This window comes from Belonocnema kinseyi, chromosome 8 (assembly GCF_010883055.1).
Source record: "Belonocnema kinseyi isolate 2016_QV_RU_SX_M_011 chromosome 8, B_treatae_v1, whole genome shotgun sequence".
Classification (NCBI taxonomy): Eukaryota; Metazoa; Arthropoda; class Insecta; order Hymenoptera; family Cynipidae; genus Belonocnema; species Belonocnema kinseyi.
The window spans coordinates 16,334,284-16,347,188 of NC_046664.1; the positions used below are offsets into that span (position 1 = coordinate 16,334,284).

The 12,905-nt window shown below is 21.7% G+C and overlaps 1 protein-coding gene across 1 annotated transcript in view; it reads right to left on the minus strand.

The window, feature by feature from the left end:
• The window catches only part of LOC117178148 (NADH dehydrogenase [ubiquinone] iron-sulfur protein 6, mitochondrial), a 12,960-nt gene extending 3,991 nt beyond the window's left edge, over window positions 1-8,969 (minus strand). The window contains exons 1-2 of the mRNA XM_033369412.1: window positions 8,815-8,969; window positions 3,937-4,116 (exon numbers count right to left, since the gene is read on the minus strand). Coding sequence (XP_033225303.1) covers window positions 3,937-4,116; window positions 8,815-8,952 — 318 coding nt within the window. The 5' untranslated portion in view covers window positions 8,953-8,969. The remainder of the gene's footprint in view (window positions 1-3,936; window positions 4,117-8,814) is intronic.
• Window positions 8,970-12,905: the final 3,936 nt, after the last annotated feature.

A 12,905-nucleotide genomic window follows, 5' to 3' on the forward strand; every position in this document is an offset into this window, starting at 1 on the left:
TTGAAGATGAATTTTTAACCATTTTCAACTATTAAGGATAAATATTGTCTACAAAAAATAAGAATTTTCAACAAAATGCATGAAATTTTAACTAAAAAAAATATATTTTCAAAAAATGGAATAGTTAGATTTTCAGTTAAAAATTAATTTTTAATAAAAAATAAAAAAGAATTTTCAACAAATTAGTTCAATTTTCAACAATTTAAATAAATTTCCAACTACGTTTAATGAACAATAATTTTGAACCAAATAGTTGAATTTTCGATTAAAAACATTAATTTTCACCCATAAAAATTCCATTTTCTACCATAAATTACTAATTTTCTACTAAAAAACATAAATTTTCAAACAAAAATGGAATAGATATATGTTCAATAATAAATAATAATTTTTGTCACAAAAAAACCACAAATTTTCAATAAAATACACGAATATTCAAGTGTAATGATAAATCTTCAATAAAAAAAATTAATTACAAATTTTCGTTAATAAATTCATCTTTTTTATTTCAAGGTTTTATTATTTGGTTCAAAATTCAAAATAGTTTGATTGGAATTTTGAAAAATGTATATTCTCAGTTGCAAAAAATTTTTTTTTTAACGAAAATAGACAAATTTACAACAAAATAATGAAATTGTGAACTAAAGAAGTTAATTTTCAACAATAATTGTAATGGTTATATTTATAATTAAAAAAAAAAAAAAAAACGAGCAACAAAATAGTTCAATTTCCAACAAATTATATAAATTTTCAACTATCATGATGAATCTTTATAAAAAAATTGAATTTTAAACCAAATGCTTGAAACTTTTACTTAAAAAAATATAATTTCAACCAAAAATGGAATATATCCATTTTCAGCTTAAAAAATTAATTTAAACAAAAAATAAATAATTTTCAACAAATTAGTACAGTTTAAAAAAAAACATACATTTTCAACCATATATAATGACGAATCTTCAATGATACAGAAAATTAATTTGGAACCAAATATTTGAATTTTCAACAAAAAATATAAATTCTCAACGAAAAAGATTAATTCTCTACCAAAAAAGACGAATTTTCTAAAAAAAAAATGTATGAATTTTCAGCTATAATAATGAATCGTATATAAAAAAATTTATTCTGAACCAAATAGTTGCATTTTCGATTAAAAAGATGAATTTTTAACCATTAAGATAAATTTTCTAACCAAAATTACGAATTTTATACTAAAAAACATCAATTTTTCAACAAAAAATGAAATAGATGTATATTCAGAAACAAAAATTAATTTTTGTCAGAAAAATAAAAACAAATTTTCAATAAAATAGTCAAAAATAGTTAAGAATTCATCTTTTTTATTTTAAGGCTTTATTATTTGGTTCAAAATTAAATTATTGTTGTTAAAATTAAACAATTTTCTTGAAAAGTTGCGTTTTTAATTCAATAATGCAACAGTTTGAAAATTTGTTTCGTTCTTAACTACCAAATTTTTAAAATTAAAAATGCAACTATTTTGTTAAATATTTATCTTTTTGGTTTGATAATGTACCTCTTTTTGTACAAATTTGATATTGTTTGTTTGTTAAAAATGTTGAAAGTTGTAATTGTCCGGTTCAAAATTAAAATGGTTTATAAAAAATTCATATTTTCGACTTGAAAATTAAAAAGCTTGGTAGAAATTTGAAGTATTTGATTGAAATTTATTGCATTTCGTTAAAAACTCATATTTTTTAACAATAAAATCAATTTTTCAGTTAAAAATTTAATTGTTTTATTAAAAATTAATCTGTTACAGATGAGGATTTAATTATTTCGTATAAAATTTGTCTTTCCTGGTTAAATCCATCTGTTTTTTATTTTTATTAAAATTGTTTTTTTTTTGAAATATAATCTATTACATTTTTCGTCGAAAATTTATCTTTTTAGATTAAAAATTCAACTCCTTGCTTGAAATTTGAACTACATTCTTAAAACTTCTTTTTTATTTTGTACAAAACTTTTAATTTTAGTGGAAAGTTTGTTTTTTGTTCTTAAGAATCATTTTTTTTTAAAACTGAAAATCTAACTATTTTGTTCAAAATTAAACTGATATAATAACTAAATAATAATAAATAATAAAATAATAATAAAAAAAAATAATAATGAAATAACTTTTTTGTTGAAAATTCATATTTTCGAGTTGAAAGTTCAACTGTTTTATAAAAAAATAGTTTTTTCTTTACTTGCAAATTTCACAATTTGTTAGAAAATTATTCCACTTTGTTTAAAATTCAACTATTTCGTTAAAAAGTTAACAATTTTGTTTTAAAATCCAACTATTTTGTTTAAAACTAATTCTCCTAAAATAAAAATTATACATTATTTTTCATTCTTAAAAATTCGTATTTTTTGGAAGAAAATCCAACTATTTGGTTAAAAATTTATGCATTTTGTTAAAAATTCACCTTTTTGCAGAAAATTAATCTTTTCAGTTGAAAATTGAATTATTTGGTCAAGAATATATGTATTTCGTTTAAAATTAATATTTCTTGTGGAAAATAATTTTTTTAAAGCAATGTATGGTAAAAATTAATTTATTTCAGTTGAAGATTCAAGTATTTTGTTGAAAATTTGTCTTTCTTGATTAAATCCAAGTGTTTTTTTTGTATTTTTAATTAAAATCGTTTTTGTTAAAATATCAAATATTATACTTTGGTTGAAAATTCATCTTTTTAGATTAAAAACTGAACTCCTTGGTTAAAAGTTGAACTACTTTCTTTAAAATTCTTTCTTATTTATTATAAAACTTCTAATTTTAGTTAAAAGTTTTTTTTTTTACTGAAAATATAACTATTTCGTTAAAAATTCTTATTTTCGGGTTGAAAGTTCAACTGTTTAATAGAAAAATCTTTTTTTTTTTTACTTCAAAATTTCACAATTTAGTAGAAAATGAATTTATTTGGTTGAAAATTCAACTATTTAGTTTAAAGTTCAACTATTTTATTGAAAATATAACCATTTCGTTGAAAATTAATTCTACTAAATACAAATTATAGATAATTTTTGATAAAAAATTGATCTTTTAAACTTAAAAATGCAAGTATTTAAAACAAAATGTTTAGAAACGACACAAAATGCAAAAATTTATGTATTTTGTTAAAATATTATGTATTTAGTTTAGAATTCGTATTTTTTGTGGAAAATATTTTTTTTTTTAAATACAATATATACTTAGAAATTAAAACTAATATTTTTAGTTGAAGATTTATTACTTTATATTTAAAAATTCACCTCCTTGTTTGAAAACTGTACTATTTTCTTAAAAATGCTCATTTTTTTCTTTTAAAATAATTGGTTTTAATTAAAAATTTAACTATAATATTATATATATTATATATTTTGTAGAAACAATGAATATTTTTTGGTAGAAAATTAATTTTTCTGGTTAAAAATGTAATTGTATGGTTGAAAATTCGTACTTTTTGGTTGTATTCAACTAATTTTAATTTAAAATAAAAATATTTTTTTCTGGAAAATTTATACAATTGGCAGAGAATTCATCTTTTCGGTTAAAAATTTAACCATCTGGTTTGCAAATTCAGCTATTTTATTAAAAGATTTCTCAGAAAATAGTGTATTTAGTGTAGTTTTTTTTTCCAAATAGTAAAATAGTGTCGTCATTAAAAAATAAGGGTAAAATAGTGTCAATATTGTGGTGAGTCCGAGACCTGATGATTACATATATAATTTGTCAGATAATAAAAAAAATGTCTGATTTATGAAATGAGATATTTTTTTGTGATTAATAATTTATATACATTAATAATTTCTTCAATTTCAAACATTAAAAAATCTTATTCAATTAAAAATTTAAAATATAGCAATTTATAACGTTTTAAATTGCAGAAAAAATATTTTAATTAATATTTTTATAAATATAATTTAATGAGAAATGTTACTGTGATTACTTACCAAATTTATATAAACTTTCGGATGTCCAAGAGGACCGCCGCCACCATCGCAAGCCACAACTCGATCCTCTGTACGAGTAGGTGGTGTTTCTTCGATTAATTTTATTGCCCAGTTTGGATTAACCTCTTTGCCATCTTTGTCAACGAATCTCGCCAAACGATAGTCGTTTTCTTCAAATTTCTAAAAAAATTTGTAATCAAACTTCCTGCTTACTGCTCAATTTTATAAACATTTTTTTATTTCATTCAGATTATTATTTTATTATTATATTATATATTATTATATATCTTATTATTATATTTAGATTATTATTTTTATTTTCATTCAGATTACATATTGAAAGGAAAAATAAGATAATTTCCCGGGTAAGTTATTCCATTTTCCCGGTCAACTAAAAGTAATATATTCATTTTCTACCAAAAGATACAACTTTTCCACAAAATACATACATTTGAACGAAATAGTTGAATTTTAAACAAAAAAAGTAGTCTTTCACTAAAATTATGGAATAGTATTTTCATTTTTTGTTCAGGAAAAAAATGATTTTCAACGAAAAAAAGAAACAAATTTTCAATAAAATAGTTAAATTTTCGGTAAAAAATTCCTTTTCATCCAAAGCAAAAAAAAAGTTTTCAATCAAAACGCTCATTTTTCAACGAGGTAAACTTATTTCGAACCTAAAAGATGAATTTTTAACTGAAATACTTTAAAATTTTTAATTAAAAAGATTAATTTTTAAACAATACGATTAATTTTCTACCAAAAGATACAACTTTTCAACAAAATACATAAATTTTAATAAAATAGTTAAATTTGCAATCAAAGGAGACACATTTTCAACAAAATAGTTGAATTTTAAACAATAAATGAGTCCTTAACTAAAATTATGGAATATTCAGCAGGAACAGTATATTTAGTTCAGGATAAAATGATTTTAAACGAAAAAAAGAAGCAAATTTCCAATAAAATAGTTACATTTTCGGTAAAAAATTCCTTTTCATCCAAAGAAAAAAAAAGTTTATAATCAAACGGGTCATTTTTCATCCAAAGAAGTAAATTTTTTAAATTAAAATTATGAATCTTAAAAAAAAATCATCAACAAAAGAGTTTATTTTTCAAAGAAGGAAATTTATTTCTAACCTAAAAGATGAATTTTTAAACAATAAGATTAATTTCCTACCAAAAGATACAACTTTTCAACAGAATACATAAATTTTAAGGAAATAGTTAAATTTTCAATCAAAGGAGACACATTTTCAACCAAAAAGTTGAATTTTCAACTAAAAAAGAAATCAATTTTTAATAAAAAATGAAATAATTACAATTTTTGGTAAAAAAATGAATTTTTACTTTAACTGACGAATTCACAACTAAAATAGTTGAATTTTCGGTAAAAAATTCCTTTCCATAAAAAAAGGAACAAGTTTTTAATCAAACAGCTCATTTTTCAACCAAAGAAATTTATTTTTTTATTAAAACTATGAATCTTAAAAAAAAAAAATTAATCTTCAACAAAAGAGTTTATTTTTCAATAAACTAAATTTATTTCAAACCTGAAAGATGGATTTTTAACTAACATTATGAATGTTTAACTGGATTACTTGAATTTTTAACAGAAAAGATGAACTTTCAACCAATAAGATAAATTTTCTGCAAAAAAGCGTATTTTCAACAAAATAGTTGAACTTTTATCCAAAAAAGATAAAATTACAAACGAAAATAGAATAGTGGAATTTTTCGTTAAAAATGTATTTCTTAAACAAAACAAAAATCAAATTTTTTGAAAAATAGTTAAATTTTCGGTAGAAAATTCCTTTTTATTCAAAGAAAAAAAAACAAGTTTTCAATCGAACGGCTCATTTTTCAACCAAAGAAACGAACTTATTTATTAAAATTATGAATCTTCAAAAAACATCCTCAACAAGAGTTTATTTTTCAACGAAGTAAATTTATTTCGAACATAAAAGATGAATTTTTAACTAAAATTATGAATATTTAACTGAAATACTTGAATTTTCAACAAAACGAGTAATTTTCTACCAAAAGATACAACTTTTCAATAAAATACATAAATTTTAACGAAATATTTGAAATTTCAATCAAAGGGGACACAACAGAAAATAAAATACTTACATTTGTGATAAAAAAAAATAATTTTTACCTTAAGTGACAAATTTTCAACTGAAATAGTTGATTTTAAACAAAAAAAATGACTCTTTAACTAAAATTATGGAATATTCAACTAGAATAGTATTTTTGTTTCCAGTTCAGGGAAAAAATAATTTTCAACGAAAAAAAGAAACAAATTTTCAATAAAATAGTTAAATTTTCGGTAAAAGTTTTTTTTCATCCAAAGAAAAGAACAAATTTTCAATCAAACAGCTCATTTTTCAACCAAGGAAATGAATTTTTTTATTAAAATTATTAATCTTCAACAAAAGAGTTTATTTTTCAACGAATTAAATTTATTTCGAACCTAAAAGATGAATTTTTAACTAAAATTATGAATATTTAACTAAAATACTTTAATTTTTAACCAAAAAGATGAATTTTTAAACAATAAAATTAATTTTGAAACAAAAAGATTAATTTTCTACCAAAAGATACAACTTTTCAACAAAATACATAAAATTTAACGAAATATTTAAAATTTCAATGAAAGGAGACACATTTTCAACCACATATTTAAATTTTTAACTAAAAAAGAAAATCAGTTTTTAACAGAAAATAAAATACTTACTTTTTTGGTAAAAAAAAAATAATTTTTGCCTTATCTGACGAATTTTCAACTGAAATAGTTGAATTTTAAACACAAAAAAAAATACTTTAACTAAAATTATGGAATATTCAGCGGGAATAGTATTTTCAGTTCAGGAAAAAAAGGATTTTTAACAAAAAAAAGAAAGAAATTTTCAATAAAATAGTTAAAATTTAGGTACGAAATTCCTTTTCATCCAAAGAAAAAAACTAGTTTTCAATTAAACAGCTCATTTTTCAACCAAAGAAATGATTTTTTAAAATTAAAATTATGAATCTTCAAAAAAGAAAAATTAATCTTCAAAAAAAGAGTTTATTTTTCAACAAAGGAAATTTCTTTCGAACCTTAAAGATGAATTTCTAACTAAAATTATGAATATTTAACTGGAATGCTTGAATTTTAAATAAACGAAAAAAAAGAATATTTTTTTAACAAGGAGATTAACTTTTAAAGAAAAAAATAATTTTTTACCAAAAAAGTCGACTATTTAACAAAAAACATAAAATTTCAACGAAATAAGTGATTTTTGAATTGAAAAAGAGCAATTTACATCCAAACTGTTGAACTTTGAATTAAAAAACTTTAATTTTCCACCCAATTAGTAAAATTTTCAAGAAAAAAAAAGATAAATTCCTCACGAAAAATGTTAAAAAAAAACTTTATATTACAATTCAGAAATATTTTCTCTTCGAAATAATACTTCTACTCTAAAATATATATCTGAAATATATTAATCTTCAACTAAAAAACGTAAATTTCTACCAAAAACGGAATAGTTATATTTACAGGTAACAAAAGTTATTAAAAAAAAAATAGGTAAATTTTTAACCAAAGAAATTATATTTCAACAAAATACATGCATTTTTTTACTGTAATTGCGAAACTATTATAAAAAATTGTCATCAAATAAGTGTAGATAAAGAAGTTTAATTTTCGATTAAAAAGATGAATTTTCAACCATAAAGATAAATTTAGTATCCAAAATTACGAATTTTAAACTAAAAAAAAATATATTTTCAATCAAAAATGGAATAGATATATCTTTTATAAAAAATAATTTTTAACAAAAAAAAAAAAACGGATTTTGAACCAAATAATTAAATTTTTGATCAAGAAGATGAACTTTCAAACATAAAGATTAATTTTCTACAAAAAAAGAAAAATGTCAACAAAATGGATGGAATTTCAACTAAAAACAGATCAATTTTCACCAAAATACACGAATTTTCAAAAGAATGATAAATCTTCAATAAAAAAATTCATTGTGTACCAAATAGTTTAATTTTCGACCAAAAATGTAAATTTTCAACAATAATGATGAAATTTCCAACAAAAATGACTAATTTTCTACAAAAAAAAATTGAATTTACAGACCGAAAATATCAATTTTGAAGAAAAAAAGTTAATATTTGACAAAATATTTGAATTTCCAAACCTAAAGGCGAATTTTCAACCGAAAGGGTTAAATTTCCTATCAGAAATATCAGTTTTTGTTTGTTTTTAACAACAATTTTGAACACAATAATACAATTGTATGTTTATTGGCTAAGTTTATAAATTATACAAATAACTTATTCGAGGTCAAAATTTTTATTTAAATAATTGAGTAAAATCTGTAAAATATGTTAATTATTATAAGAACTTCCGATTTTTCAAAGGAAATTCTGTTTCCTTACTCTTTAAATACTAGTAAAATTCCAAAATGTCAAGTTTTTGAATGAAAAAAAATTTAGGTCTGCGAAATGAAAATTGCGAATTTTCTTTTTCAAGCATGAAAAATCAGGACAGCGATAAAAAATCATGAGGCCTGGTCACCCGAATTTCAAAGGGCTATAAAAAAATTATGTTGAATAAGATTTTAAATATATAACAATCGAAAAAGAACAATAATCTATTCTTTCTAAACTCTAAAATAAAAAACTAACTACTTGAGCTTTAAGGTAACAAAATAGTAAAAAAAAAATCTTTAATTTCATAGTCTGGATGATAATTTGTTTGTTTTCATCGCAAAATCTATTTTTCAGTCCAATTTTCAACTTTTTTTCTGGACAGAACTGACGTAATATGTGTGAATTTATAGGTTAGGAAATTCTGACTACTTTTTTGAAGACTTTACGTACCTGGCCAGTGTGCGTTTCTGTAACAGGAGGAACATGAGAACCATATCCACGACTTATCACACTCAAAGGTGATTTATTAATAACAAATTGCAATTTATTTACATCTTTTATCAGGCAAAGTGCCCTCTTACTCGCCATTTTTCCTATTTACTACCTCCTACGTTTCTGATTGGCTGATATCGACGATAAATGTAGCCAATACTGGAAAAAGAAAACGCAATTGAGCAAATATATAATTCAACGTGTATTATTTAAATATAACTATGAATATCAAATTATTTACGGGAAATGATCTTCGTTTACTTTTAGCAGGCAAATATATGCTAATAAGCCTTTTTAATAAAATCTGTAGAAAATATTTAACAATTGGCTGCCCTGCATTTAGAAACTGCGCGAACTTTAAAAAATTTTAAATATAAGTATTTGTTGTTTGAAAAATGATTTTTTGTGTGTGTGTTTACTATCATTTTGATAAGCATAAACTAGTTCAGATTCTTGGAAAATTTACATATTTTTTTAAGCGGTTCGCGCACACTTAATGTGAACCTTTCTTTTTGTTAAAATCAACTTTTTAAAATTAATTTTTATCGTTTGAAGTTTCGTTTCTTTGGTTGAAAATTTGTTCTTTATTTGTTTTTGTTTAATTTTTAAATAAAAACTGATATTTTTTATTTAAAAAAATACAAGATTTGTTAAAAATATGCCCCGTTTGTTTGAATTCAAAGGCTTTCAATTTAAAATATTTTTTGATTAAAATATAAACTTTTATATTTCACATTGTTCAAAATTCATCTCATTGGATTAAAATAAAACATTTCGATGAAAACCAAATTTTTTCGTGAAAAATTCATTAACTGAAAATTTAAGTCGTTTGTTTTGCTTAAAAATTGGACTCCTTTAGTTTAAAAATGAACCTTATGGATGAAAATTCTTGTATTTCATTAAAAATTCGTCTCTTTTGGTTAAAAATTAATATTTTCGATTAAAAAATTATTTTTAGGTTGAAAATGTAAAAATTTTTTTTTCAATTTGTTTTTCTTCTCTTGAAAATTAATATTTTCAGTTAAAAATTCCACTATGCGTTTCATGGTTGACTTTTCCATAGAAAATTACTCTTCTTGTTTACAAATTCATTTATTTTGGTTAAAAATTCATTTTGTTGGTTAAAAATTTAACTACGTTCTTCTAAATTAATTTTGTTGCCAAAAACTTTAAGTATCTCGTTCAAAACTCTTTTGTCTTGGTTCAAAATTATTTTTTAAACTGAAATTTGAACTAATTCATTTTTCATTATACATCTTTTTTAGTTGCAAATTCGTTTCTCACAAAAAAATGTAACTATTTTATTGAAATTGTTTGAAAATTAATTTTTTAACTTAAAAATTTAGTATTTTATTTGAGATTGGTCTTTTTCGTTTCAATTCAACTGTTTTTTTATATTTAGTATTAATATATTTCTTTGGTTTTGAATATCAACTACTCAATTTTTCGTTGAAAATTTGTCTTTTTTGGTTTCAAAGTTATACTACTTTGTTAAAATGTACTGTTTTTGATTTAAGATTCATAAGTTGAAAAATTATTTCGTTGGTGGAAAATTGAACTATTTCGTTAAAAAAATATTTTTTTTTTGTTAAAAATTAATTTTTTTAGTTGAAAACACGACTTTTTGGTAAAAAAATAACTTTCTTGTTTAGAAATTCATCTTTTTCGTTAAAAATTTAAGTATTTTGTTTAAACTTCCTTTGTTGTATAAAATTATTTTTTTAACTGAAAATTAAACTATTTCATTTATAGTTACAAGTTTTTTGTTTTCGTTGAAAATTTATCTTTTTTGATTAAAAGTTATATAACTTTTGTTAAAAGTAATATTTTTAGTTGAAGATCAATTAATTTATATTTGAACATTCATCTCTATGGCTGGAAAATCAAATATTCTGTTAAAAAATTCGTTTTTTTTGTCCAAAATTATTATTGGAACAGAAAATTTAACTGTTCCATTTTTGGTTAAAAATATTGTCTTTTGTATTTGAAAAATCACTTCTTTTGTTACAAATCGTATATATACCTAGAAGGTCAATTATGACATGAAAATTTCCCTATTCTATTTTTGGTAGAAAATTCATTCTTTTAGTTGAAAATTTAAAAATTTTGTTGAAACTTCTTGTCCTTTTAGTAGAAAATTTGGCTTTTTTAGTTACAACACTAAATATTCAGTTGGAAACTTACATATTTTGTTGAAAATTTACCTTTCTTTTTTGCTATTTTTTCAAACGAATTGTTTTTGAAACATAAAATACTACTTTTTACAGATAATGAGATTTGTATATAAATTGCCTGAACAATTGATTCGTTTGAGCAATATTCGCTTAAAGTAGTGTTAGAATGCTGCAGCTTTTTCCAAAATTTTCAACGTTTTTTTGGCTTTTTATTGATGTAAAAATAATAAATTAGTAATAATAATAATCAATGTAAAAAAATGTTTTATAAGTAACTTACAGACCTACTCCTCCCACCTACTTCTAACTATTCCACTCTTTATTTTTATGTATGCTGTAAGATAGCCTTCTGGTTTAAATTAATTTTTTTTAATAGACAAAAGTGTAAAAAGAATTCACTAAAAAAAACAAAACAATCTAGCATGACTATATGAGAAGATCGTTCTGAAAAATAACAAGTTGTTTAAACAATTATGTTTGCTAAATTTTATTAATTATTACCTTACTGTAAGTAAAAAGTTGACAAAAAGTTTAACATTTTAGAAAAAATCGCAACTTTCTAACATTAATATAGGAGAAGATAGTTGTAAACCGTGATAATTTTTTAAACAATTAGGTTTGTTAATTCGCTTTAATAATTACCTGAAAATAATTAAAAAGTGAATCAAAAGCGAAAAATTATTTGAAAACCCAACTTTCTATTGGAATTATTCTAAGATTATTATTGTGGTAAAAAATAAAAAATTGTTTGAACATTCATTTATGTTAAATATAATTAATTATTAATTCGCTCTAACTTAAAAGTTAATAATTGGTTGTGAACATAAAATTATCAGTAGAAAGTAGAATATTATGTATTTGAAACAATTTGTATATAAAAAACCGAAAAAAAAACACAGTTGCCGAAGATTCGCAATGCCCAATTTTTCACTTATGGGGTTTCTTTGGACGCTATTAAAACAGAATTATGGGGGTGATATTTAAAAAATAAATTTTTATTTTTATTCTATGGCTGATTGTGAAGATAAATGTTGAAAAATAAAATTTACAAAAACACCTTACTTTCTGATGGGAAAACATTTTTTTTGTTCATCCTGTAAAATTATATATTTGGTCCTTATCCAGTTGTCATTTTCATGTCTTCAACCATAAGTTGTCTTTACCAAAAATATTACTTCTAATATTCATTAAGAGTGTAATTAAATTCAGTAAGTACAAACATAAAACCTAAGAAATTTAAATAAGACTAAAATAAAATTTAAAATCCTTTTTAAAATTTAATAATCAAGTTAATGTGCAGAATTCCTGTAAATAAAATCAAGTATCTAACGACCATTAAAAAACATTTGCAAATAATAATCACCAACGTTTCGGCACTTGCATTTATTTATTAATTAATTCTTTGCCTTGATATGGGTGCTGTATGAGTGCCGAAACGTTGGTGATTTTTTTTACAAATATGTTTTTTTTATTGTAGTTTGATAATGGCGAAAATAGAAAAGACGAAAGAAATAAAAAGAGAAAGAAGGGGATTTGGTTAATTGCCTACTCATTTTTCGGGCCACTTTTTTATTTTTGTCTAGAAAAGAACGTTTTTCTTTTCTTTTTTTAGAATTTTTTTTTTACAAATTTCAATAGAAAAACTTTGTGGGGGCTGTCCAAATTTGGTCGTTAGATCCTTGGTTTTATTTTCAGAAATTCTGCAGAATTAATACAAACTTTTATTTATTAATGTCAATTACATTGGGAAAATGAAAAAATTTCCTCCTAACGTTCATTAAGTGTGTCATTATTTGAAAACTTATTTTTAGAATCTGGGCCTGCTTGTCTAGTCCACGAATTTTATACAAGCACAAACAAGCTTTTTTATAAATG